Source organism: Anopheles merus, chromosome 2L (genome assembly GCF_017562075.2).
Source record: "Anopheles merus strain MAF chromosome 2L, AmerM5.1, whole genome shotgun sequence".
In the NCBI taxonomy this organism is placed as follows: domain Eukaryota; kingdom Metazoa; phylum Arthropoda; class Insecta; order Diptera; family Culicidae; genus Anopheles; species Anopheles merus.
In genome coordinates this window covers 42,130,169-42,154,831 of record NC_054083.1, presented here as the reverse complement: position 1 = coordinate 42,154,831, position 24,663 = coordinate 42,130,169, and the positions used below count along the sequence as shown (strand labels likewise).

The window sequence follows — 24,663 nt, the reverse complement described above, 5'->3', positions numbered from 1 at the left end:
TGTCTGTGTGTGTGTGTGTGTGTGTGTGTGTGTGTGTGTGTGTGTGTAGGTTCCGTTCGATTTGCTCCGTTCGATGCACAGGGCACCCGTCGCAAGACGTGTGAAAACACTTGTGCACATATGTGCCCATCGGTGCATGTGTCCAAGCGTGCCAAATTATGGGTTTTCCGGTGCGGTTGCGCGTTCGGTTTTAGCGTCTGCTCTTTTTCCTCTGCTTTTGTTTTTGCGCCGCCCTGTTTTGCGTGACGGCGTGACTTGACGCAATCGTACACGGTACAGCGGAACGGGGGTTGTAAACAAAGAGCCAAATTGTGCCGCCCTTCGAAGCGAAGTACCCGGCCAGCGCACTTGGTGCGAGAGGAGATGGCGCAAAGCTGCGATACTTGACAGTTTTGCGAGAGTGGCAGAGAGGAGTCGTAGTTTCGAGGACCCACACTGGGTGGTGCTGCACGTGAATCGAACCAGTTTATGGTGTGTCATTAAACAAGGGAGGGGGAGGTATATTAAATTAATAACTAGCAGCAAGTCGAGCCAGAGTTCTTTATGGATGTTTATCTCATCTTTTTATAGCTTTTTGAGTGCTCCAAGACGGCAACACCACGATTGGGGTAGTTGTTTTCATTGCAGTAAAAGGCGGTTAGAAATCGATGGTTTGTGCTGAAGGGTGCGGGATTAGTTGCACTTCTTGAGGTAGGCGAAGTGTCAAGCTGTTTGTTCCTGTCACTGATCCCACTAAACTTGATCCCATGATTAAAGAGAGCATACGAGAGCGAGACCTTGGGAACAAAGGGTGGGTTTTGCTGCAGCTGACGCTGCCAAAGTGAAGACCACCGAGTGCGACCTTCAACGAAGCCACCCAACTGTCTTCGGGTCGGTAGCTGCCCCTGGTCCCCCCCCCCCCTCCCCCGTTGTTTGCCCACCCATCCCACCTGGAGAACAATCTCACGCGGGAAGCCATACACCCTGCCACTGCCCGTGTACTTACTTGATGTAGTAGATGCGCCCGTCCTGTGTTTTCGCCTGCTCCCAGCCCGGCGGCAGCTCGCCAAAGTTCGCGTGCAGGTTCGACACGTCGTACGAGCGGCCCCGGCTGTGCAGATGCTGTATCGCCGCCTTGGACAGGGCCGCCTGCTGCAGCACGGCCGCCCCCAGGCTGGTCGCATCGTTCTGGGCGGCCACGGCCGCCGCCGCCGCCTGTGCGGCGGCCGATTTGCTGGCACCGGCCGCCCCAGTTCCACCAGTCCCACCACCACCACCTCCACCACCACCGCCACTACCGCCACCGGCACCATTGCCGCCGGCGGCAGCGGCTGCAGCGGCGGCGGCGGCCGCCGCGGCCACCGCACCCCCGCCGAGCCCGCTCATCCCGCCCGGGATTTTGCCGAGCGAGGCGGGACTGCTGTGCGCGCGGCTGTGATGGATCGGCAGCCCGTTCGGGCCGGTCGCCGCCACGCCCGCCACCCCGCCGAGTATGGTCGTGCCGGAGCCGAACGCCGAGTCGGCCGAGTTTTCCCGCGAGTGCGACACGGACGGCGACTTGGAGCCGGACGACGGCGGCATGAAGAAGGATTCGGGCAGCTTGCGCATGCGGTACGGTATCTGGAGCGGCACCTTGTTGCTGAGCGCCTTGTCGAACAGCTCGTTCAGCTTATCGTTCGAATCCTTGTCGACCAGTATGATCAGGTTCTTCTTCTTGTTCGCGCCGGTCGACTCGTTCTCGTCGGCGGCCACCGCTGCAACGGCGGCGGCTGCTGCTGCTGCCGCTGCACTGCCATTGCCGCTGCCCGCTGCACCACCGTTGAATGCCATTTTGTACGCACGCACGCGAAATCAACACAGCACAAAAGCACGCACGCACTCACACGATCACTTTGCTAACGCCGAAGAAGGAGGAAAGAATACAGACAAACCAAGCCGAACTCTTTTAGGCGTCCCGACCCAACAGTGCGCCGAGACGTTTGGTTTGGTGCGGGAATTCAGGTTTTTCACTTGAGGTCCCGGTGTGTGGACCTTGGTGTGTTTGGGTGTGTATATGTGTATGTTGTGGGGGGATGCTCCGTACCGAGGCCGGGCTGCGAGAGAGCGAGCGCACGGCTTGCTTCGTTAGAATCTTTCACACTGGCGCGCCTTTCAGCGGGATGCCCGTTGGGGAACGAGGGAGCACTCTGGCGAGCTCTGGGATGCTGCTGCCTTGGCTGCTACTGCTGGAGTTGACGGTGGCTGCTTGGATTGGCAGCGCAACGGTTTAGCAGGAACAAGTTTTCGCAGCGCCCTTTCGGCTGATGTTTTGTTGCACCGTTTTTTTGTTGTTGTTTTCGTTACCGCTTGTTTTCAATTATTTTTTTACTTCAATTTCTGCACCGACTTCACAGACACTGGATGCACACATTCACAGACGCATTCGGCTGCAAAACATTATTTTTTCTTCTTCTTCTTTAATCATCATTTGCACACACACAGATTCACAACTAAATCACCAGCAACTGCACAGCACACACGGCTCGTCGTGCTGGTCGGGATCTGCTATTCCAAATGGGGGGAGAGAGAGACAGAGTGAGAATAATTTACTTCATTATGGAAGCACTTGGCAAGACACGTTGGATCTTCCTACTATGCTTAAATATGTGTTTTTTTGCTTTGTAATTTTTGCTATGATTAGTTAAAATGTTTTGCTTGCAACGCAAACGCAAGCAAACGAAATTGTTTCACTTTTCGGCTCAAAATCACGCGGGAGCTGTTCGTACGAGTGTAATACACAATATCACGTAATATTGATCGTCCAAGCCACCAGCACTGCGATTAGCCCAGAATGGCACACCACAACTTTCAACAAACACACTCGAAAGCTAATCACCTTTCAAACACAATTTTCCATTGAACGCAACGCAAACTGGATCGGATTCGATTGAAGTAATATGTTCCTGAATCCGAAAACTCGATCACCAAGCTGAAGAAGCGAAACAAAAATCCCTTCTTTCGCCGTCCAAAGCAAAGAAAAAAACAGGCGAGCCGGAGCGGATCTCGAGATCGACACACACGGCGACGCTCTACTCTGGCTGCGTACCCGCGAACGAATAAAGCTGCCTGTTGGTGCTGTGTGTCGCCTCCCCCCGTCTCAACAAAACTGCTCAATCTGCGTGTTGGAATTACGCTCTCACTCGCTTGCTCTCTCTCTCTCTCTCTCTCTCTCTCTCTCACGCACACATACATGATCTCTCGCGCTCTCGTGGGGTTGGACGGCGGAGTGCGTCTTTGCTGCTGTTTGCAAACGGGAAATCAGCGCCTACTACTACCACTAGTACAGCGAAGCGCATAGCAGAGAGAGAGAGAGAGAGAGAGAGAGAGAGAGAGAGAGAGAGAGCGATCGAAGGGGTGGGAATCTACTACTACGTACAGCTTAGAGCAAGCAACAGTGGCCAGCACAGTGCGTACTTCTGCTGTCTGTCTGTTGCTGTCTACGTAGTCGCATTTGCGCCCCTTTTGGATCACGTAAAAGAAAAAAAAAGCTGAAACCAGAGTGTGTGAGAGACAAGACGCCAACATGGAGTGTGTGTGTGTGCGATCCCGCGCGTGTATGTGTGTGTGTGCTGGCTCGCGAAAATGCGTGCACTTGCAGTACGAGCAAGGGTTTGGGTTGGGAAGAATTGAACTACCGTTTAAAACGGGGTTGGAAAAGGGGTGAAACGAGAGAGAGAGAGGGAGATGGGGGTGGCTTTTAGTACGATTGTACTAACCATCACACACACACACAATAGTGCTTGTTGGGTGGGTGTGTTTGTGTGGTCGCCATCGATGCGCGATCGATCAACCAACCCCCTTTTTGTGCAACGCAACTTTAATGGGCAACAACAACTGGGAGGTGGGAGGGGGGGGGGGGGGGGAGTGATAGAATTGCGTCTCCGTCAACAACAACAACAAAAGAAGTAATTTAACAAAAAAAAAGTGTCCTAAAGTGTATGGGTGGCCCACTCACTACCCCCTCCCGGGTGGGGGGGTTGTTTGCACGCATCACCAATGCTTATTTGCTAATTCAGCAAACCCCTAACGCACACACACACACACGCGCGCGCGCTCGAGGGGACCTTTTTTTACTTTTTCCTGCTCTTTTGATCGCTCTCTCTCTCTCTCTCTCTCTCTCTCTCTCTTTCCTTCTCTCTTCTCTCTGTTTCTTCTTCCATCGCCTGCACGGTGCAGTTGAATGTGTAAACGTCATCCGCAGGCGTTGTGACGTTGATCACCAGGGAGGCAGCCCATGTAAAGCGGGAAGATCACACCCAAACAGTTGTGGGGGGGGGGGTGGGTTGAGGGAGTAAGGGTGCATGATTAATGGCAAATCAACTCGAGTCGCACCGGATCATTCTATGCTGCAATGCCTTCTCTCTCTCTCTCTCTCTCTCTCTCTCTCTCTCTCTCTCTCTCTCTGACACACACACACACACTCTTGCGACATTGCGTTGTTTTTCTTTTTCGACACACCCGATCGTGCGCTTTGATCGTGCTCTTTTGGGCTTTTCTGATTTAATCACTCTCAAATCAAACTGTGATCAAGCACACACACACGCTCAAACGTACGCCCATTCCAACACACACACACACACTTGTTCTTAGCGGGGCCACGCAAAACAGCGCAACATGAACGGAGCATAAGATTTTCTGACGATATCTTGCGGCTCTCGTTCGTGGGTTTGTGTTTCTTTCCTTCGTTTCCTACATGCACACATGCGCAGTCGCCAACAACAGCAACAACAACAACAGGTCACGAAGTTGCTGCTGCCAACCACACTTTTTTGCTGTCTCTCTCTCTCTCTCTCTCACTCGCACACACTTGCCGATCGACGACGCGCAGCAGAGGGCGGGCGAAAGGCGGTTGGGGTGGTAAGTTCGATCTTTCTTGAAAGGAAGGGTGATTTGGCGGCGGTGGCGATGGCCGTGCGTCCATCTGAGACTGTCGCCCGCACTCGTTTGGTGCGTTATATTTCTGGCCACCTTTTACGTACACAAACACACACACACACACACACCGTGTTCCATCCGCGCACTGCTTAAAACCCTGCAACCGCGCAGATTTTCGTGTGACCTCTGACCTCTGAACCTTCTGGTGGGGATGGGTGATCCCCTTTCTTTCCTAGACTCCGGACTCCGAAACATTACCATCCGCCGCCGAACTCGCGCAGCTCTACGGGTGAAACCACCTCAGACAGAACCTCAACCATGCCCGCACACAGGTTTTGTGCTTCCGCCAGCGTGCCGCAACTCACCCACCTCCTCTCCAACCTGCCTCAATGTCCCTTTTTCGGGGGTTTCTCCCTTATGCTGCGTCCCTTATTTCCCCCCCGCTGGCTGAGCGGACTTACGCACCTTTGCCTGCCCCGGTTCAGCACTTCAACACTTGAGCATTCTCTCACATATGTCTGCTTACGCTCTCTCTCTCTCTCTATTTCTCTTTTTAGCTCTCTTTAATACACTTCACAGACTCTTGCTTTCCTGTTCTTCCATTAATGTTTTCTGAGGTGGTGCTCTCTCACTCCCTCACTCTCTCTGCTCAATTCAACCCGTGCTCAGGTTTTGGGTTTGCCGAGATTTTGCTGTCACTCTTTTTAAGTGCGTTTCGACGACTTTTTGACTGACTTGTTGACGTGGTGGTTGTTGTGTGTTTGTTTGGCTTTTTTGTTTTTTTGCTTCGTTGGTTCACTTTTTCTCTTTCCAACCTCGCTTGGATTTGGATTTCGTCACACTGTGCGCTCGCACAGTGATGTGTTTGGTGTTTATGATAAATTATAAACACTACCTTAATGCTGCCAAACAAACACATCACATTGGAGCTTTTTCTTTCTCCATCGGCCAAATTGTAAGCGAGGAGGAGAAACGGGCACGATTCTTACTCAGCAGCAGTAGAAGCAGCAGAAACACACCACTTTGCACTGCCCCGAGCACACGGACACGAATGAGGCGGATCGAGCTGGGCCGAGGGTGAGAAAGATCGAGCGACTCCACAGCATCCAGCAAGTAGCACTCCCCCCAATAGGAACTCACTCGCTGGACTCACACACACTGTCTCTCTCTCTCTCTCTCTGTCTCTCTCTTTACGGTTCTTGCTGTAGCACTTTTCTGCTGCACAACAAACTGCTGCTACGATATGATCAACTCCGACTAAAAGGGCCAAACGGACGATTAACGAACCTTCTTTCTTCATTTATTTGCCTATTTTTTTCTAATGCCGATCGTCGTTCGAACGATCCGTCACCATTTTTGATCACCAACAACTAAGCTGCGGTTTTTTGGGAGGCTTTTGAAGCGCAAACAAAACTCGAAACACACTGCTACACCGCACCGTAATGACTTCGGACGAGCTGCGGCGACTCCGGCAACACGAGTGACCGCACGGTGCCGCGCTGGGTCCGTTCGAACCCGCTCCCGCCGCTTTGCTCGCGTTTGGTTCGGGTTCGGGCGCTGCGCTTGGAGAGGCGGGAGGTGGGAGGAGGAGGAGGCGGAGGCTTATCGCCAAACTTATCAGAGACCTCACACAAACAATACAGGTATGTGCACATCGGGGAGGCGCGAGAGGTGAACCTGTTGCATGTGGCGTTGCGCATGTGAGCGCTTGCTTGGTTGATTTTTTCTCGATGTGGTTGTAGTTGTTGCTGTGTAATGTTTATTGTAGGAGTGTACATGTGAGAGGGTTTACACCCTTTTTTGTTCTTCTTCGTGCTCCTCTGAGCGAGTGCGTTGGGTGCAAGAAAGGTAGGCTGAGAGAAGGAAAGCCCTTTGAACTGTAGGACTTCTTGCTGTATGTGTGCGTGTGTGTGTGTGCTGTTTTTTCTTCGCTTCTAAACACCATTCTTCTTCCCAGCACACAGGTGCGACCTGTGATTAAGGGGGATTTCCTTCTCTGACTCTTTCTCTCTCTCTTTCTCCGTCCTTTAGGTTGTCGATGGTGCTCTTTTACTAACGCATTACTATGCTGGTCTCGTTCCTCGTTTGCTGTATTGACTGTATTTCCTACACCCTTCTCCCTACGTGCGAGACAGCATCTGAACGTTGCAAGAGAAATGTTGATTGCACCCAAGGTGTGTTTGCATTGAGAATTACAGCAAGTTCTAGCATTGATGTTGCAAGCTGATTTTTCTAATAAAATTACTTTTTAACTAATTTTTATTCAAATAGACATTAGTTTCTCTTCCTGATATATATCTTATCATTCACCAAAGCTAAATATATAGATAGAAGTACGTGTATGTGTGTGTGCGCGCGTATGTGCATAAGTGTTCGCTTCGGTATGGGATCGGTACTAAAATCACGGCAGCTACAAACACACATATCACAAACAACACTGGCAGGTAGAAAAACAGGTTATTTATTCCATTCCTTCGATAGTGCTTTTTTCCTCTTCTTTCTCTCTCTCTCTCTCTCTCCCTCTCTCTCTCTCTCTCTCTCTCTCTCTCTCCCTCTCTCTCTCTCTCTCCTCCCTGCTCTTTTCTAAAAAAGCGGACATTTTATCTGACTTTGGATGTACCTTTGGGCTGTTTTTTGCTGCTGATGTTGAGTAGCTTTAGCTGATGGTTTCCTGCTCTTGCTGCTCAGCCCGCAACACGGTCGCTTTGACTTTCGAGACACCCAGAGGTCTGGATGTCTCTTCTCTAGTCTGTCTGCTTTGCTTTCGTCATGTCTCGAACTCTCCTCACTCTCCGCGGCTCAGTTAGGCCCTTGTGCGGCCCGTGATCCTAATGCTGGGACGAGCTCGGACGCAATCGCAATCGAATGCGTCTCTTTTCCCAAGCGCGCCCCCTCATCGGACACCATCATCATCATCATCCGATCATCATCTTCATTTCACGTCACGTTCTCGAACACACTTTCAAAACGGCTTCTCGGTTTTTTGTCGGTTTTGGTGTATCCCGGGGGTCGGAGGATCTTTTCTTAAACCAAGAAACACACATACACTCACAGACGACATACATGTTGCCGTGAATATGATGACGTTCTTTTATCGTCTTTCTCGCACAACGTGTCTGTATGTAATATGTTGCGATCATCACGATCATCAAGGGGAAGAGTTTGCTTCTTACCATCGATTCTAAACATGATGGAGGAAATATAATATTGTTCTATGTAAAAAAAATATAATAAATTAAGAAAAGTGTACTAAATGTCGTACATTTTTTAATACTTATCAAAACTAAATGCATGAAACACACGACGAAACGTTACGTCTAACAGCCATTTTTAACTGCGACCATAAAAACTACCTGTGACAATCATATAGCCAATGGCACTCCGCAAATCGGCACCGGTCCATACTCCATTGTGTCTGACCCCTCCGTGCAGGATCGGCCATCAATTTCACCGCCAGCCATCTTGGCTGGAACGAGGCGCCATCCAGTGCTCTTGCTCGCTCTTCGCTCATTAGGCAGTCTCGAGCGGCGCTGGTGGACGAGCGCCCAGAGATCGGAGGCGGCGGCGGTGCGCGACAAGTGTTTGCGTTCTTGCAGGATGAAGCGCAAGAACGCACAATCTCAAGATGATCGCTTGCCGCGGACATGGTTTTTGCACTGTTTTGTGCACAGGATTGTTCGAAACGTGATTAGATTGAGCAACACCGTTCCGTATGTTTATTTATGGAAGGCTTAACAAACACGATGCAAATGTACTGCCCCGTGAGTTATCTTCAGAATGGTCAGATGATGGGTTTTTTCTCTCTTTCTCTCTGTCTCTTTCTTTCTTTCTCTCTGTCTTTCGCTTTATGGACGACGAGACATGAAGGAGGAAACTGCGGTGATGATGGTCAAAGCACAAGGCATTGACCTACAACGTGACCTATTTCGTAGATTCTTTTTGCCCGGTTTATCTTGTTGCCTCTTTGATTTGGGGGATTTGAATTCGAAGATCCGTTTGCTAATGTGTTTGTTATTGTTGTGGGGTTTAGAGCTGATTGTTTTTTTTTTGTTAATAGAGGGGGTTGAGGTTCTGAAGGGGGTTTGTATATCAATAACTTACTTATTTTAGATATTGTTGTGGAATTAAGAATCATATAATAGCACAATTTAGACCATTTAATTTTTTTTAAATCTAAATTAAAGGAATGTGTGTTTTCGGTTGACATCGATTAATACGATATTAGTGGCCAAATATCAGATAAGAAAGAAAGATCAAATTTAAGATTCAAACGGACTTTTCGGAACGTCTGTTCCATTTCATTGGATGGGAGTCATTCCATTCCTGGAACAGTTTCGTTCTGCTCCGGAATCAATCTCAACCATCTGGCCATCACTAGCTCCGCCCACCGCTAGCTTTGTTTACATCGTCCGGTAGCGGCGCGTTGTGCCGCTTTGCTACAAATTGTGCGTGAAAATTGATCAATTCTGTATGAAATAGTATGTAAAAGTTGTAAAACAGCCTCAGAATGTCTGCTGATTTAAGGATTGTAAAGCTGTTCGAGGAAGTCGTGGTAAGTGCGGTGGTAAGAGGGCCGCCTCATCGCCACCGCCTGTTTACTTCGGTCCGGTGTACGATGCAGACGCGCTGAGAGTTTCTTCTCCAAACACATACACATTTACATTGCAGGAGGATAAAAACATTGTCCCCAACTTCGATGAGGAGGAGCAGCGTAAAAAGACCGAGGAGGGGTACAAGAAGATCGGCACGCTGTTCGGTGCGATGGCGCCCGAGTCGAAGGAGGCAGCGATCCGGAACTATCTGGGGTACGTGGCGAGCGTCAACCACCAGAACCGGGTGCACAACTATCTGCAGGTGATGAACCGGATGGTGGCGCTGAACATCATACCGGCCAAGCTGCTGTGCGATCAGCTGATGTGCTCGGAAAAGCTGGTGTACAAGAACCCGTGCTTCTGGATCGAGGCGTTCCGCCTAATCCGGAAGGTGATCGGTGGCGTGGACTACAAGGGCGTGCGGGAAATCATGAAGTGCTGCAAGGAGAAGGCGCTATCGTTCCCGGCCAGCGTGAGCGTTAACATACTGCCCCAGCTGCTCGAGCTGGTCGAGCTGATCGAGCACATCTTCAACCGGAACGCGTGCCTGCTGCCGGCGTACTTCATCATCAACGAGATCAAGAAGACGGACTACCAAAACATGCACTGGCGCGTCTCGAACCTGACCGCGAACTTTATCGAGGAGTTTGTGTCGGTCGCGCAGATGCTGTCGATCATCGGCCACTCGGCGATGCTGCCGATCGTGGAGCATTCGTCGTACGCGGACAATCTCATCATCCCGTGGAAGCTCGATCCGGACACGCTGAAGCTGTCGCTGCGCGGGAACCTACCGTACGACGAGGAGCTGTTGCAGCCGCAGGCCCGCCTGCTGCGGTTCGTGCTGCAGCAGCCGTACTCGCGCGACATGGTCTGCTCGATGCTGAACTTCCAGAAGCAGCAGAAGCAAAAGTGTGCCGCCCTGGAGGAGCAGCTCGTGTGGCTGGTGCTGAACGCGATGGAGTGCTCGGAGAAGGAGGCAGCGCAGGGCGGTCAGGGTGCGGCCGGTGGAACGGGGATGAATGAGCACGAGGGCGACCAGAGCCACACGCAGTGGATTTGGCTGCACCTGAGCTCGCAGCTGATTTACTTCGTGCTGTTTCAGTTTGCAACGTTTCAGAACATTGTGAACACGCTGCACGAGAAGCTGGCGGTGCGGAATCTGCGCCGTGGGCGGGATCATCTGATGTGGGTGTTTCTGCAGTACATATCGGGCAGTATACAGAAGCACTCGATACTGAACTTTCTACCGATACTGAAGCTGTACGATATACTGTACCCGGAGAAGGAACCGCTGCCAGTGCCGGACAATAACAATCCCAACTGCACCCACCAGATGGCACCGACCTGCATCTGGATTCATTTGATGAAGCGCGCCCAGACGGAAAACTACAACATCAATCGACCGGTGCCGATTGCGCTGCGGCTACACTTTGAGTACCTGCAGCATCTGGCCATGCCGAGCAACAATCCGACCCTGTTTATGGGGTCCGAGTATCGGTTCGCGCTGCTGTGCAATGCGTACTCCACGCAGACGGATTACTTTTCCCGCCCCATGCAGGCGCTGATCGATACGATACTGGGCAATAGTAAAAACCCGCAGGCGAACATGGTAGGCGGTGGTCAGCCGCTGCCGACGGCACCGCTGTCGATGCGCGTCCTGGACAGCCTCACGATCCACAGCAAGATGTCGCTCATACACAGCATCGTGATGCACATGATCAAGCAGGCGCAGAACAAAAGCTCCATCCCGAACGGAAACAACATGGCGCCGGCACTGGTGGAAACGTACTCGCGCCTGCTCGTGTACACCGAGATCGAGTCGCTGGGGATAAAGGGTTTTCTGGGGCAGCTGCTGCCGCAGGTATTTAAATCGCAAGCGTGGGGCATACTGTACACGCTGCTGGAGATGTTCTCCTACCGGATGCACCACATCCACTCGCACTATCGCGTGCAGCTGCTGACACACCTTCACTCGCTCGCCTCTGTACCGCACACGAATCAGATGCAGCTACACTCATGGTAAGTTTTGCAGCGCAGTTCTGTAGCAGCAAAGAGAAACGTAATTTTGTTCCCGCTTTCAATTTCAGCGTTGAATCCACCGCGCTCCGCCTGATCATCGGGCTCGGTTCGGTGGAGGTACAGGCGCAGCTTTCCCGCTACGTCAGCGAACCGAAACCACCGGGTAACATTGTGTCGGGCGAAAGCGAAGAGCTGAACCGTGCGCTCATCCTAACGCTCGCCCGCTCGATGCACATTACCGGCACGGGGAACGATCCCCAGTCCAGCGCCTGGTGTAAGGATCTGCTGCAAAACATTATGGTCAATACGCCGCACGCCTGGCCCCAGCACACGCTGTACTGCTTCCCGCCCGTGCTGAACGAGTTCTTCATGCAGCACAACATACCGAAGGAAAGCAAGCAGCTGCTGAAGAAAACGGTCGACGAAGAGTACCGCAACTGGGCGTCGATGACGAACGAAAATGACATCATTGCGCACTTCGGCATGACGGTCAATCCGCCGCTGTTCCTGTGCCTCGTGTTCAAGATGATCATCGAAACGGATGGCATCAGTCCGGTGGCGTACAAGTGAGTGGGACCGAATTTTGATTCTTATTCAAGGATTTTTTTTTTCAATTTGCAATTTGTGTCCTTTTTTTTAAACAGAATTCTCGAACGAATCGGAGCGCGTGCGCTATCGACGCATTTGCGCAAGATGTGTGACTATCTGCTGTTTGAGGTGGCCAACTCGGGCGGTGGTGCGCACGTGAACAAGTGCGTCGACACGATCAACGACATGATCTGGAAGTACAACATCATTACGATCGATCGGTTGGTGCTGTGCCTGATACTGCGCACGCTCGATGGCAACGAGGCGCAGGTAAGCTTCTACATCATACAGCTGCTGCTGCTGAAAACGACCGAGTTCCGGAATCGGGTGCAGGAGTTCATTACGATCAACTCGCCGGAACACTGGAAGCAGAACAACTGGCACGAGCGGCATCTGGCGTTTCACCAGAAGTTCCCGGAAAAGTTTGCCCCGGACGAGTCCGTCTCGCATCCGTCGCTGCCAGTGTACTTTGGCAATGTGTGTTTGCGGTTCCTGCCTGTGCTGGACATTATTGTGCACCGGTACCTGGAGGTGCCGACGCAGCTGAGCAAAACGCTTGACGTTATACTGGACCATTTGGGGTCGCTGTACAAATTTCACGATCGTCCCATTACCTACCTGTACAACACGCTGCACTATTACGAGCGTAAGCTGCGCGATCGGCCACAGTTGAAGAAGCGTTTGGTAGGTAGCAGTTGATAGTGGATAAAAAGCCAATCATAATTGCCTAATCGTTTGATGGTGGTTTGTGGTTTCAGGTTGGCACGGTTGTTGGATCGCTGAAAGACGTACGACCGGAGAATTGGGCCCTTACCGAAGCCTACCAGGCGTACATGATGACGAAAGAGTCGGACAACGTGAACTGGGTGCCGGAGTTGAGCTATTACATCAATCTTGTCCGTCGCATGCAAGACAGTATCCTTTTCAATAGAGAAAATCACTATAAATCTTGAATTTTTCCCCTCCAAACGCTACGTTTTCCTTAACCATTACATCCTTTTTCCCCCCTCGCAACAGCTATGGATGGGAAGAATATATTTGCAGGCACCGACTGGCGGTTCAACGAGTTCCCGAACCCGCCGGCCCACGCCCTGTACGTGACGTGCGTCGAGCTGCTCGGGCTGCCGGTTGGACCGAGCGTGGTCGCCAACAGCATCATCGACGTGCTGGTCAAGGGCTACCCGGTCGTGCCGAACGGCGTGATACACAACTGGGCCAACACGATCGGGCTGATAATGGCCGCCCTGCCCGAGGCGTACTGGAGCGTAATCTACGAGCGGATGCAGGAAGCGCTCAGCTCGAAGGCGATGAAGGAATGGACCTACCGGCAGAGCCCGTTCGATATGTTTAACTTTAAGATCGTGAAGGAGGCAATGCTCGACCGGAGCTACGTGACGGTGCTGGCGATCGTGCACAGCATATTCCACCACTTTGGAATAGGGCAGCTGGCAACGATTACCGAGTACGTTGCGGCACAGTTGTCGCGCAAACGCGTGTCGTAGTTTTTTAATGGGTCCTTTCTTTCTATTCTTCTCCCTTTTTTTTGTAGCTCAATCAAGGAAAAGTTGAAGCCACTGGTACACACCGAGTATCAGCTGATCTACCTTTGCCACGTGGTCGGACCGTTTCTGCACCGGCTAAGCATCGAGCGGGCCCGCGCAGTGGCGGACATCACGCTCATGCTGTACGAGCTGCTGGAACAGGTGGACAAGGCGCAGCCGGCACAGCCGCTGCGCTACATGGATCCGATTTGCGATTTGCTGTACCACATCAAGTACATGTTCGTGGGCGATACGATGAAAACGGAGCTGGAAGCAATCATTCGCCGGCTGCGACCGGCGCTACAGATGCGGCTGCGGTTTATCACGCGCCTGAATGTGGAGGAGATTGGCGTCGATCAGAATGCTGCTGGTGGTGGTGGTGGTGGTGCTGGCGGTGCTGCAACGGCCACCGGGCAGGGAGTGGCAGGAGCTGGACCTGGGGTTGGTCCTGCCCCGAGCGGTGTAGTCGCTGGTGCACCCGGAGCAACGCAGGGAGTCGTTGCATCGGGACAGGCAGCACCAGGTACGGCGGCTGGACCACAACAGCCACAGCAGGTCGTAGGCGTTGTGGGTAATCAAAACGTTGCGTTACAGCAACAACTGCAGCAGCAACAGATGGGTCAGGGCATTCAATCGCATCATTAAACTACAACCATAACTTGACTGCAGGATGTGGGAGAAGACATAACGACATGATTTGTCCTTGAAGACTACTTCTTCTTTATTTGATAAGTGTGTAGAAGATCTAATGCTATACAGATAGGAATATAATTACGCTACATCGAAGGACGATCGGCTAACCCTCTTATTTACTGTAGTGTCCTAGTTTTAGCGCCGTTCGAATCTAACCATAATCGGATCCTTCGTACGCAGAATCAGGTCCGCTACGAAGATCAACTCTTCGCGCTTCGTAACGGGCAGAATGCGAAAATGCATCAGTATCGCCGCAAGGACCGTTTTCAGCTCCAGTATAGCGAACCGTTGCCCGATACAGTTCCTCGGTCCCGCACTGAACGGCACGTACGCGTACGGGCTCCGTTCGGCCACACATTCCGGCAGAAAGCGATCCGGATCGAACCGTTCCGGGTCGGGAAATACGGCCGGATCGCGGTGCAGATCGAAGATGTGCACGTTGAAGAGTGTATCCTTCGGCACCAGCCGATCACCGAACATTGTGTCCTCGGAGATGTTGCGCGAAATGAAGGGTACGGGTGGGTACAGCCGGAGCGACTCCTTCAACACCATATCCATGTACCGGAGCTCGTTGTACTCGCGCTGGGTGAACTCATCGTCCGCGTCGGTGCGGGACTGTGCGACCTCTTGCAGCTCTTCGTACAGCCGCTGCTGCACGTCGGGACTGTGGGCAAGCAGTAGCAGGGTGAAGATGACGGCCGCGGACGTCGTGTCGTGTCCCTCGAACGTAAACGTGTCCACCTCTTCGCGGATGCCGTCCTCGTCGATCTGTTCCTTCGCTTCGGCGGCTAGCAGTGTGTCCAGCATGGCGTACCGTTGCTTCAGGTTCGTATATCTACAATCAAATGAAGCACTGTGAGATGTCTTTCCAAGCTACTGAAGATCAATTTATCACTAGCGTGTAGTTGGCGTACATGTTTTCCTCCGAAAAATCCCCAATGTTGCGTACATTCTGATGGAAAAGCTCGCGTCTCTGCTGGATGATCGAACGGGTGAACGCGTGCACCGGTTGGAGCAGCTTCTCGAACCGGCCCTGCAGCCCCGAAAGCTTGTAGGTGAAGTCCTCAAACAGCCACGGATTCATAAGCCGCTGAAGCAGCATCGTACCGATGGCTTCGATTTTGCTGCGATACTCATTCGCCATCATCATCGAGTCGAGCTTAATTCCCATGGCCGTTTCTAGAGCAAAGCATGGGAAGAATGATACCTAGACCGAACTAGAAGGGGACTCCACATGCCTCTTGTGTCTTACCACAGATAGTGTTCAGCGTAAACTTGGTCGCAAGTGGCTGCAACGCTACCGGTGCACCTTTATCAGCGTACTGCTCAATCTGCGCCACCAACCGTCGGCACTCCTCCTGGAAGGTGAGCAGAAAGCTGGGCAGAATGTTGAAGTGAAAGGCCGGGGTCAGAATGCGCCGACGGTGCTGCCACTTCGACCCGGTACTGTTCAGCAACCCGATGCCCAGGAACCGGTGCAGCAAGGTGTATATCATTCCCTTCTCTATCAGTTTCGGACTCGACAGTAGCGGTTCGACGTCTTTAGCCTGGATGGCGTTGAGATTAAGGATCCCGCGCACCAGTATGCGATAGGTGTCACCGTACGTGGCAGCCCATCCACGCGGCAGCTGAAAGGTACGGCGTTGGTCGTTGAACAGGAGATTGTGCGCATTGCCGAGGAGTGGCAATGCCCGAGGGCCGGGGAATTTCTTCCCAGCACGGTAGTGAGTGGACAGTTGAACACGCAGCTCGTATAGGATGAGTAGAAACGCTACCAACAGCAGCACCACGGTAAGGATGTCCATCTCTTGAGGAGTGTGAAGTTGAACTGCAGAGTGGTGGATCGCCTGGTGTACTTTGGCGTTCGGTTGTGAGCGGTTGATACGCGAGCATGACGAGTGCAAAATTGGACTGAATAAGCTGACCCCAAATGGAGGGGAACTATGATTAAGGCTGAGTGGCGATTTCGGCGAACTCTCCTCTTGCCATGATAACCCTGTAGAAGCTCTGGAAGAGGGGAAGATCCTGCCTGGAAGTGTGTGAGTATCACCTGGCACAGAGAGCAAAAGGTTGGAGAATGGTGGTTGATGGTTGATTACTTTTATTGTTTATTTTTCGTTCAAATTAAGTATTGAATTGTAGCTTTACTAGACGCCGTACGCAATGTTTGTCAACGCGACTGATAATCAAAGCAACTCTGCTCAAGCCAATCACGATCGTTCGTACCCACGGCGTTATACAGCTGATAGTGGAAGACTACTACTGCCCACTCTAGCAGGACGTAAACAAACGTTTTGCGACGAGATAACTCGATGAGGGGAACTGCAATATTCCTTACGCATTCTGTCTTCGTTCAAAGCGAACCTTGAGTGGCGTCGCCGATCGCAGCACAAGATCCGCGATGAAGCGTATTTCCTCGCGCTTCGTGGCGGGTAGGATGCGATAGCGCAGCACCAGATAGGCGACAGCTGTTTTCACCTCCAGCAGTGCGTACTTCTGGCCGATGCAGTTCCGTGGACCCGCACTGAAGGGGATGTACGCGTACGGGCTTCTTTGGGACACACATTCCGGCAGAAATCGATCCGGATCGAACCGCTCCGGGTCGGGAAATTGAGCCGGATCACGATGCAGATCGAAGATGTGGAGATTCGCAATGCATCCTTGCGGTATGATTCGCCCGTCCGGCAGGTGGATCTCTTCTGTGACGCTCCGTGAGATGAATGCAACCGGTGGCCACAGCCGAAGACATTCCTTGATGACACGATCGAAGAATTTGGCTGAGTTTAAATCGTTCGGGGAGAGATGTCCATCGGTGAGATCGTTTTGGGTGGCAAGTTGAGAGAGCTCTTGGTGTAGACGGGTTTGAATTTCTGGCTCCCAGGACAGGGTAAGCAGGATGAAGACGAGCGCTGAGCCGGTTGTGTCGTGACCTTCGAACGTGAATGTGTCCACCTCCTCGCGGATACCGTCCGGTTCGATCTGGCCTTGCATTTCCGCTGTAAGCAATGTGTCGAGCATGGCGTACCGTTTCTTACCCCCTGGCGTGGTACTGTAGAGAGAGTGATCTTCGTCTTGCGATGCGCTAAGATCGTTCAGTTTTCCCTGGGCGAAAAGGTCCCGGCGCTGAGCGATGATGCTAGCGGTGAAGAGATGAAGCGGTTTCAGCAATCGTTGAAGTTGCCGCGAGTACCCCAAAAGCCAGTAGGTCCAGTCCACGTACAGCCAGGGACGGACGGCACGGTTCAGCAACATCTCGCCCACCCTGTAGATGCCTTCCCGATACTCCTTTGCACCGTCCAGCGTGTCCAGCTTCACTCCCATGGAGGTTTCTTGGGTTGATCAAAGAAAACGAGAACGATCCTTCAGATCAGATTGGAAGATCACAAAGAGACACAGTGCACTATCTATCCATACGCACCACAAATAGTGTTGAGCGTTAGCTGGGACATTGCCGACTGTAACTCGATCTCAACAGCTGCCCCCTCACACCCATCCCACTTGGAGTCGATTTTGGCCGCAAGCTTTTCGCTCTCCTCACAGAACGTTCGATGAAAGCCGTTCAGGATGTTGAAGTGAAAGGTTGGCGTTAGGATGCGCCTGCGCTGGAGCCACTTTGCACCGGCACTGTTCAGCAGCCCGATTCCGATGAACGGATACATAAACCGATACAGCAGGCTCTTTTCCGTGTTGCGAGATCCACTTAGAAAGGGTTCCGCCTCTGTGCAGCGCGTTATGTTCAGTATGAAGAGGTACCGATTAAGCCACAGCTTGTACGATCCACCGTATTGGGAGGTCCAGCGACGGAACGCATCGAACGCTTTGGCCGCATCCAGCCCGCGCGTGTGATAAAGCGTACCGATCAGTGGCCATACCGGTGGTCCGGGAAATTGCCGGAAGGCAGTGTACGTTGGACCACGCTTGTCGAACACATCCCAAACGAACCACAGGAGAAGAAGCAAAAGGATGGAAAGGGTAGAAATCACTAACGGCGACTGCACTAGTACGTTCCAATCGGATGCCATGTTTGTAACTGAATTGCAAACCCATCGAAGACGCATTACATTCTTTCGCCTCCTCCGCCAACAACTGTGAGGGACTGTGAGACTTGTGATTGTGCTGTTTGTGGGGAAATGTCTTGCTCTAGAACCGATAAGAACCGCTGTTGTCTGATGGAATGCGCCGTGTGTTTGTAAACTTGGTAGCGGTAGGTCATGGAGTACAGGCGCTCTCGATGTAAATAGGAAGCCGGCGCTAAGCCGGCGTAATTTTGTTAAAGGGGAGAATCCATAACCCATTATCACCACTTTTCCATAACCACTTAAGATAGCAATCCTGAACCTCTATCATGAACCTATCGCCGTTCCAATCGCACCTTCAGTGGAGTTTTAGCACGCAGCACAAGATCGGCCATAAAGACGATCTCATCCCGGCGCGTCACTGGTTTGAGCCGAAAGCGTTCCAGTACCGCCACCAGCACCGTTTTCATCTCCAGCTGAGCGAACTTCTGGCCAGTACAGTTCCTGGGTCCAGCACTGAAGGGAACGTAAGCATAAGGGTTACGTTTCTCCGCCACCTCCGGTAGAAAGCGGTCCGGATCGAAGCGTTCCGGGTCGGGAAATTGGACGGGATCACGGTGCAGATCGTAAATGTGGATGTGTGACATGGTGTTGTGCGGAAAGGTTGTGCTATCTGTGGGAAGGTGAGAAGAAGAGATAAAGGAAAGGGAGCTATTTAGCGATTCAGATTCTTGAAGCTTAATGAATTTTCAAACGGGAATTCAAGGGGAATGAATCTAAAACCTGAAATAGTAAGATTCACAATTCTACAATAATTCAAGAATTGCTAAAGCTGCAATATTTCATTCCGTGATGGGTCCCTGAAGATCACACGTCCAGCCATCTGATGATCACATTTACACGTGTGATAAATAATGCAATCTTTGGTGTGATCTCTTGAGGTCTATAAATTCTTAGCGATACACATATTTTGGAAGCTTCATGAATCCTTAGTGATTCATACATATTTCAAAAACAAATGAATGTTCAAAATTCAAGAAGTCCTACGCTAGATCTACGTCCATTAGGAATTCCCAACCCAGTTTCCAACCCAACAGTTATTCTTACCCACAACGAGCTCTCCGGAGGTGGTTCGTGAGATGAAGGCAACTGGCGGGTATAGGCGTAGCGATTCCTTGATCACCCGATCCAGATACGGCAGGTTCTGGTAGTCCTGGACCGAGCGGGGGTCACCGGACGAGCGATCCAACACTTCCTGGAGCTCCCCGTAGCAACGTTCCTGGACGTCCTGTTCGATTGCGAGCAGAATGAGCGTGAACATGATCGCGGCCGCCGTTGTGTCGTGTCCCTCGAACATGAACGTGTCCACCTCTTCCCGGATGCCTTCCTCATCGATCTGCTGCTTCGCTTCGGCGGCAAGCAGTGTGTCCAGCATGGCGTACCGTTGCTTACTGCCGAAGTATCTGGAGGAGGGAGAAACCACACAGTCTTAGTAGGCGACAGACCGGCATCGTGTGTTGTCATGGGATATTTCCTTACATGTTTTCCTCTGTGGTGCAGTCAGCAGTCAGCTGGGCCGCCTGGAAGGTTTCTCTCCGCTGTCGGATGATGCTGCGTGTGAAGTGATGTATTGGTTTGAGTGATTTTGACAGCGGTCCATCGTAGCCTAGCAACCGGTAGACACTGTCACTGTACAGCCAGGGTGACATCGTGCGATGGACCAACATTTCGCCCACCTCGTACACCTTCTGCTTGTACTCATCAGCCTCACGGTAAGCGTCCAGCTTCACACCCATCGCCGTTTCTGTAGCGGTTTGAAGGATATCAACTGATTAATTGGGAATTTTTTATCTCACAAATATCGCCCGTTTTTTTTACCACAAATCGTGTGCAGCGCAAAGCTCGTCACAATCGGCTGCAGTACAACGTCCTGCACTCCGTCGGCGAGCTGGTCCAACCGGCGCACTAGCTGCTCACTTTCCTCCTGGAAGATGGTCAGAAACTTGGGCAGAATGTTGAAATGGAAGGCAGGCGTTAGGATGCGCCGTCGCTGCTGCCACTTGGCGCCCTTGCTGCACAGCAACCCGTCGCCCATGAGCGGATGCAGAAACCGGTACAGGATGCTTTTGCGCGTGTGCTGCGTACTGGAGAGGATCTTTTCCGCCTCCTGTACGCGCGTCACGTTCAGTATCACGCTGCCATCGATCCACTGCCGGTAGGAGGCCCCGTAGCGGGTGGCATTCGCGCGGGCGTACGCGAACGTTTGCACTGGAAAGACGGGAAATCGATCGTAAGGAAGGCTCACCCGGAGGGGGGACTTCACGTTCACTTACCGGGATTTTTAAACAGCAGCTCAAACAAACTGCCAAACACCGGGACGATCGTTCCGCCCGGGTAGCGCAGGGCCGCTCGATAGCCATCCGTCTGCTTGGAGCGGTAGTCACGCACCAGCAGGATGGCAATGCAGCTCCCGAGAACGCACACTAGCACCGCGAGCAACATCTTAAGCCCTCCGATTTGCCGTTCTAATCCGTTGCGTTGGACGTGCGCGACGGTACTGAACGATCGCGTGTACGAACCCATTGCTACCTGGTCGGTATTCCTGATTCCTGATTCGCTGCCGACGTGACTCGGGTCACAGGGCCAACATTGCGGAAGTAGCGAGAGAAGTCCAGTTTCGCACGCTGCCCCACGCTGGTGAGGGGGGCGTGTTTTATGGAGTACGCCGCCACCTAATAATCACGCTAATCGGTGCAACGGTCGGTTGTGCGCGCAAAAGAGCAGGTCAGACGAGATGCACACACGAGACAGAGAGAGAGGGAGAGATTAAGGAGTTGAGTAGCTTACAAGTGCAAGTAGGGTTAGTCACTCTCAGTACTACGGGTCATAGGAGATCGTGTGTTTTTTTTCTTTTCATTTCTGTTAATTCTAGGGCGAAAGGCGCTAGAACCACTGGTGTGTTTGAGCAGGTTTTTGCCGTTGCTGTGTCTTCCTAATCTCGGATCTGATGGGCTTTGCGCTATGCGCCGTCTGTAATTAACACGTGTTCTCAACACAATATCGAGAATGCACTTTGAACGGCTCTCGGTATGGCTCGATCAGCAGGATAGTGAAAGCGTGTAGTATAAAAATATGAATGGTTGTAAAATAGGGTTTACTTGAGGTTTTTTGTTATATTTTGTAAAATGATTAACACACTTAAACAATGTGTGCACGATTTGAGTTCGCGTTCAAGGTTAACACCCGCGTGGAACGGAAGGCTTAGCACGAATGCAGCAGGCAGTGTGGCGGCGCTCTAGACGCGTTAATCGATAAACCGGCCTAATTATGGTGGGGGGTTATTATCACATCTTGAGAACGCAATCTATCGATATATCGGTAAAAGGGTAAATCGTAAAAATGGCATCATTCTCAGTGCAGGGGAAGGAAAGCGAAGTAAGGGTTAAATAATTTCTTCTATTTAGCGTAACGTCCCTAAGCGGCCATATACAGGCTTTCAAGACTCAATAACATGCCCTCGTAGCCAAGGATTGACTATATACGACTGTGTTGTGTGTGGTAATGTTTTGAGTCCTTCGAGTTATACCACTGTACCACGGTACCACCTCTCAAGGGTTAAATTTATGCTATTTAAAACAAACATTTCTTCGCAAAGTTACAGATGATGGTGGAGTGATTTGTGTTTTTTTTAGTAAATAATCAATAGACATCCTTCTAGAGCAGGGGTTCAGCTTTCAGCTCGCGGGCATCGAAAGTAACTAAGTTGAGGATCATTTGACGTTACCTTTGACTGATATGTTGAACCTTTAAATCTCGTTTTTACAACAAAATACTTACGAGACTTGTACAGCTTCGTATTATTATAGAATTTCATCTAATAAAATTATTAAATACAATTTGATTCAAATAAGTTAAAATAATATAATATTTACTTAAACCTTTACAAAGTCTCTTGCCGAGCTCTGGATAAGAGCATTCAAATTGATTAAAAACTCTACAGATTTTCCTTTAAAAAAAACATAAAATAGCGCACAAGCACAAGCGTATAATTTAAAGTTCGCTTTATTTGTAATATTTTCGTCAATTTTTATACATTTTTGTAGCTATAAAAAAAACAACTCAACTCCTTCCATCTGATCACTTTGTACCTTTGAACCGGAATCGAATAGAAAACCCATCCATCGACCGATCAGATCGGTGGAGTAGTTGCCGGATCGGATGACTCTCTAACGATACGACATTTACTGACTCGCCCAGCGTCACGAGAGTGTATGTTTTCACACTGCAACATTAATATTCATCAGGTGCGAAGTGTCCGGCGAGCGGCCCACTCTCGTCAGCAGCTTCAGATAATTGCTCACCATCCAATAATGGAATGATTGTCGCCTACAAACAAAACGAGGAAAAATGTATACAAAAAAAAACAAAATTGCATTACAAAATAGTTTGCAATTGCATAGCGATGCTGGGGTGGGGGGAGAGCCGAGCCCCGACTTACCACAGGAGAAACTCGAAGCGCAGCTTGCGAAAGGTGACCCACAGAAAGTTGCGCACAGTGCGACGGGCTGGCCCGAGTGCGGCCAGTGCACAGCGGGCCATGATTCGGGGCCGATCGATCGGATCGCCATGATCCAGTGCGATCGAGCGAATCGTGTTTAGATTGCTGTCAAGTATACGAAACATGTATTTAGTATAAAAGATTTCGCTTTAACATTTACCATCCAATCTGCTTACCGAATGACGAGAATTAAATTCCGCGGCATAGCCCTTAGCGTGCCCATGATGCGGTCAAAGTGGTCCTTCGCCTGCCGTGTCATGTACGCGAGGTCCTGCTCGGTGAGGCGGGTGGAAAACCCGCGCCCCTTCAATTCCAACGGTCGCTGGAGCAGTATCTCCGCAAAGGTACGATAGTCCGGCACGTTCAGCGCTTGCGAGAACCGTTGCATCGCAGCGTGATCACGCAGCACGATCGCTTCCCAAAAGCGGGCAAGATTTTCCCGCACACCCGGCGCCAGCTGCTCGTACAGACCGTGATCGAGCAGTACGAGCTGCATTCGCCTCGGATTGGCCGGATCTTTGCGCACAAACACGTTGCCCGGGTGCGGATCGGCATGCACAAAGCCGGTGGAGAAGATTTGCTGCCCGAAAGCGGTAAACAGCTGCCGATCGATCTCGGCTAGATCGAGCTGCATTGCAGCGATCGCTTTGCGATCGCTCACTTTACAGCCGTCGATAAATTCCGTCGTCAGGATGCGTTCGTTCGTGTGGTTCCAGAGCACTTTCGGCACGTACACAAAGTCCAGCCGGGCTAGGTCCCGTGCGCAGCGCTCTGCGTTTTTTGCTTCGTGCACAAAATCAAGCTCCTCGCGCAGCGTTCCCTGCAGATCTTCAACTATCCAGCCGAAATTGTAGTTCTTGTGCAGGAGCGCGACCAACCGCTGCAGGAACAGTATCGTGCGCAAATCGCCGTCGAACCGTCGGCGCAAATCGGCATACTGCACCTTGACCGCGACCTGTTCGCCCGACCTGGTAACGGCACGGAACACCTGTGCCAGACTGGCGGCTGCGATCGGCTCGTACTGAAAGCTCGCGAATAGCTCCTCCGGTGGCGCGCCAAAGTCTTGCACGAATAGGGCACGCACTTCGCCCGGCTGGCGGGTCAGGCAACGGTCTTCCAGCTGACGCAGCGTCTCAACGTACTCTTTCGGGATGATGTGATTAACGGCGGCTACCCCCTGGCCAATTTTGATGTAAAGGCCACCGTTTTCGAGGCATCCGGCGAGCAGTTTCTTGGCCGAGCGGAGATGAATTTCGGGCAGCAGTGCTTCGTACGCCCCATCACCTTCCTGCAAACCCTTCAGGCTCCAGGCGTAATCCACCGATATGCTCAGCCCGATGGCGAACGAGCGAAGGAACCGTTGAGCGCCGGCAACGTTTTCGAACCCGTTGGCCAATCCATCGTACAGGACGGTGCCGGCAATGCTACCGGTGAGACCGTAGGCTAGGCTGCGCGCTAGGGACCGTTTCCGGGGGACACTTTTGAGGGCGCGTGATGAGTGGAAACATCGTCGCGTGGTAATGTTCAACACTGGCCAAATATGTTGGAACATTTGCGAGCGACGAACGGCACCAATACACACTGTTCACAGAGCGATAAGTGGAAACATTTTCGATACAGTAAGATTTGTTGATGTAATTTTTGCAACCCAGTGTGACTTTGTTTGCAAAATAGTGACAGCTGATTGTGTGATAAGTGTTTTGAGAAGGAGGAGAGGGAGGTGGAGAAGGAAACTAAATAAAATATGAGTATATTCATAGAAT

General features: G+C 51.5%; 6 protein-coding genes across 19 annotated transcripts in view; 1 reads left to right on the top strand and 5 right to left on the bottom strand.

Annotated features, from left to right (window-relative positions):
• LOC121591329 (transcriptional coactivator YAP1) overlaps positions 1–6,313 on the bottom strand; it is a 40,298-nt gene extending 33,985 nt beyond the window's left edge. For 2 of the 13 annotated variants that reach the window (XR_006004528.1, XM_041911693.1), the window contains exons 1-2: positions 2,855–3,138; positions 986–2,520 (exon numbers count right to left, since the gene is read on the bottom strand). Coding sequence is in view for 12 of the 13 variants with exons in the window: in XM_041911693.1 (XP_041767627.1) it covers positions 986–1,809 (824 nt within the window). In the remaining variant the exon portion in view is untranslated. The other 11 variants (XM_041911695.1, XM_041911694.1, XM_041911698.1 and 8 more) reach the window with 11 other exon arrangements.
• Positions 6,314–9,267: 2,954 nt separating this feature from the next.
• On the top strand, positions 9,268–14,419 carry LOC121592091 (mediator of RNA polymerase II transcription subunit 23). The gene is made up of 7 exons (XM_041913378.1): positions 9,268–9,445; positions 9,562–11,504; positions 11,573–12,070; positions 12,149–12,776; positions 12,851–13,007; positions 13,110–13,554; positions 13,642–14,419. Exons 1-7 carry the CDS (start codon positions 9,401–9,403, stop codon positions 14,276–14,278), a joined length of 4,353 nt encoding a protein of 1,450 aa, XP_041769312.1. The 5' UTR covers positions 9,268–9,400; the 3' UTR covers positions 14,279–14,419.
• Positions 14,330–16,219, bottom strand: LOC121592095 (probable cytochrome P450 4ac1). Its single transcript, XM_041913382.1, has 3 exons — positions 15,579–16,219; positions 15,241–15,505; positions 14,330–15,161 (listed from the first exon to the last, which is right to left on the bottom strand). Exons 1-3 carry the CDS (start codon positions 16,129–16,131, stop codon positions 14,462–14,464), a joined length of 1,518 nt encoding a protein of 505 aa, XP_041769316.1. The 5' UTR covers positions 16,132–16,219; the 3' UTR covers positions 14,330–14,461.
• Positions 16,220–16,363: 144 nt separating this feature from the next.
• Positions 16,364–18,621, bottom strand: LOC121592092 (probable cytochrome P450 4ac1). Its single transcript, XM_041913379.1, has 2 exons — positions 17,745–18,621; positions 16,364–17,655 (listed from the first exon to the last, which is right to left on the bottom strand). Exons 1-2 carry the CDS (start codon positions 18,619–18,621, stop codon positions 16,661–16,663), a joined length of 1,872 nt encoding a protein of 623 aa, XP_041769313.1. The 3' UTR covers positions 16,364–16,660.
• Positions 18,622–18,676: 55 nt separating this feature from the next.
• On the bottom strand, positions 18,677–20,991 carry LOC121592093 (probable cytochrome P450 4ac1). 2 transcript variants are annotated; one of them, XM_041913380.1, is made up of 5 exons: positions 20,676–20,991; positions 20,221–20,610; positions 19,882–20,146; positions 19,450–19,805; positions 18,677–19,015 (listed from the first exon to the last, which is right to left on the bottom strand). In XM_041913380.1, the coding sequence occupies exons 1-5, from the start codon at positions 20,923–20,925 to the stop codon at positions 18,678–18,680; spliced, it is 1,599 nt and encodes a 532-aa protein (XP_041769314.1). In that variant the 5' UTR covers positions 20,926–20,991; the 3' UTR covers position 18,677. The 2 variants fall into 2 exon arrangements, with proteins under 2 accessions (XP_041769314.1, XP_041769315.1); XM_041913381.1 differs by having other exon boundaries at positions 20,221–20,551; positions 20,676–20,762.
• Positions 20,992–22,392: 1,401 nt separating this feature from the next.
• LOC121593997 (uncharacterized aarF domain-containing protein kinase 5) lies at positions 22,393–24,581 on the bottom strand. Its single transcript, XM_041916828.1, has 3 exons — positions 23,077–24,581; positions 22,841–23,005; positions 22,393–22,728 (listed from the first exon to the last, which is right to left on the bottom strand). The coding sequence occupies exons 1-3, from the start codon at positions 24,450–24,452 to the stop codon at positions 22,620–22,622; spliced, it is 1,650 nt and encodes a 549-aa protein (XP_041772762.1). The 5' UTR covers positions 24,453–24,581; the 3' UTR covers positions 22,393–22,619.
• Between the last annotated feature and the right edge of the window lie 82 nt (positions 24,582–24,663).

Excerpts from the sequence above, each read along its gene's own strand:
- LOC121592091 (XM_041913378.1), top strand. The coding sequence starts at position 9,401 with ATGTCTGCTGATTTAAGGATTGTAAAGCTGTTCGAGGAAGTCGTG. Across the intron at positions 12,777-12,850 it reads CACAGTTGAAGAAGCGTTTG|GTTGGCACGGTTGTTGGATC; the intron begins GTAGGTAGCAGT and ends TTGTGGTTTCAG. Across the intron at positions 13,008-13,109 it reads TGTCCGTCGCATGCAAGACA|CTATGGATGGGAAGAATATA; the intron begins GTATCCTTTTCA and ends CCCTCGCAACAG.
- LOC121592095 (XM_041913382.1), bottom strand. The coding sequence starts at position 16,131 with ATGGACATCCTTACCGTGGTGCTGCTGTTGGTAGCGTTTCTACTCATC. Across the intron at positions 15,506-15,578 it reads TACGCTGAACACTATCTGTG|AAACGGCCATGGGAATTAAG; the intron begins GTAAGACACAAG and ends GCTTTGCTCTAG. Across the intron at positions 15,162-15,240 it reads GATTTTTCGGAGGAAAACAT|ATATACGAACCTGAAGCAAC; the intron begins GTACGCCAACTA and ends ATTTGATTGTAG.
- LOC121592092 (XM_041913379.1), bottom strand. The coding sequence starts at position 18,621 with ATGGGTTATGGATTCTCCCCTTTAACAAAATTACGCCGGCTTAGCGCC. Across the intron at positions 17,656-17,744 it reads AACGCTCAACACTATTTGTG|AAACCTCCATGGGAGTGAAG; the intron begins GTGCGTATGGAT and ends GATCAACCCAAG.
- LOC121592093 (XM_041913380.1), bottom strand. The coding sequence starts at position 20,925 with ATGGGTTCGTACACGCGATCGTTCAGTACCGTCGCGCACGTCCAACGC. Across the intron at positions 20,611-20,675 it reads GCTGCTGTTTAAAAATCCCG|TGCAAACGTTCGCGTACGCC; the intron begins GTAAGTGAACGT and ends CCGTCTTTCCAG. Across the intron at positions 20,147-20,220 it reads TGCGCTGCACACGATTTGTG|AAACGGCGATGGGTGTGAAG; the intron begins GTAAAAAAAACG and ends AAACCGCTACAG.
- LOC121593997 (XM_041916828.1), bottom strand. The coding sequence starts at position 24,452 with ATGTTCCAACATATTTGGCCAGTGTTGAACATTACCACGCGACGATGT. Across the intron at positions 23,006-23,076 it reads AATTTAATTCTCGTCATTCG|CAATCTAAACACGATTCGCT; the intron begins GTAAGCAGATTG and ends TATACTTGACAG. Across the intron at positions 22,729-22,840 it reads CGCTTCGAGTTTCTCCTGTG|GCGACAATCATTCCATTATT; the intron begins GTAAGTCGGGGC and ends TTTTGTTTGTAG.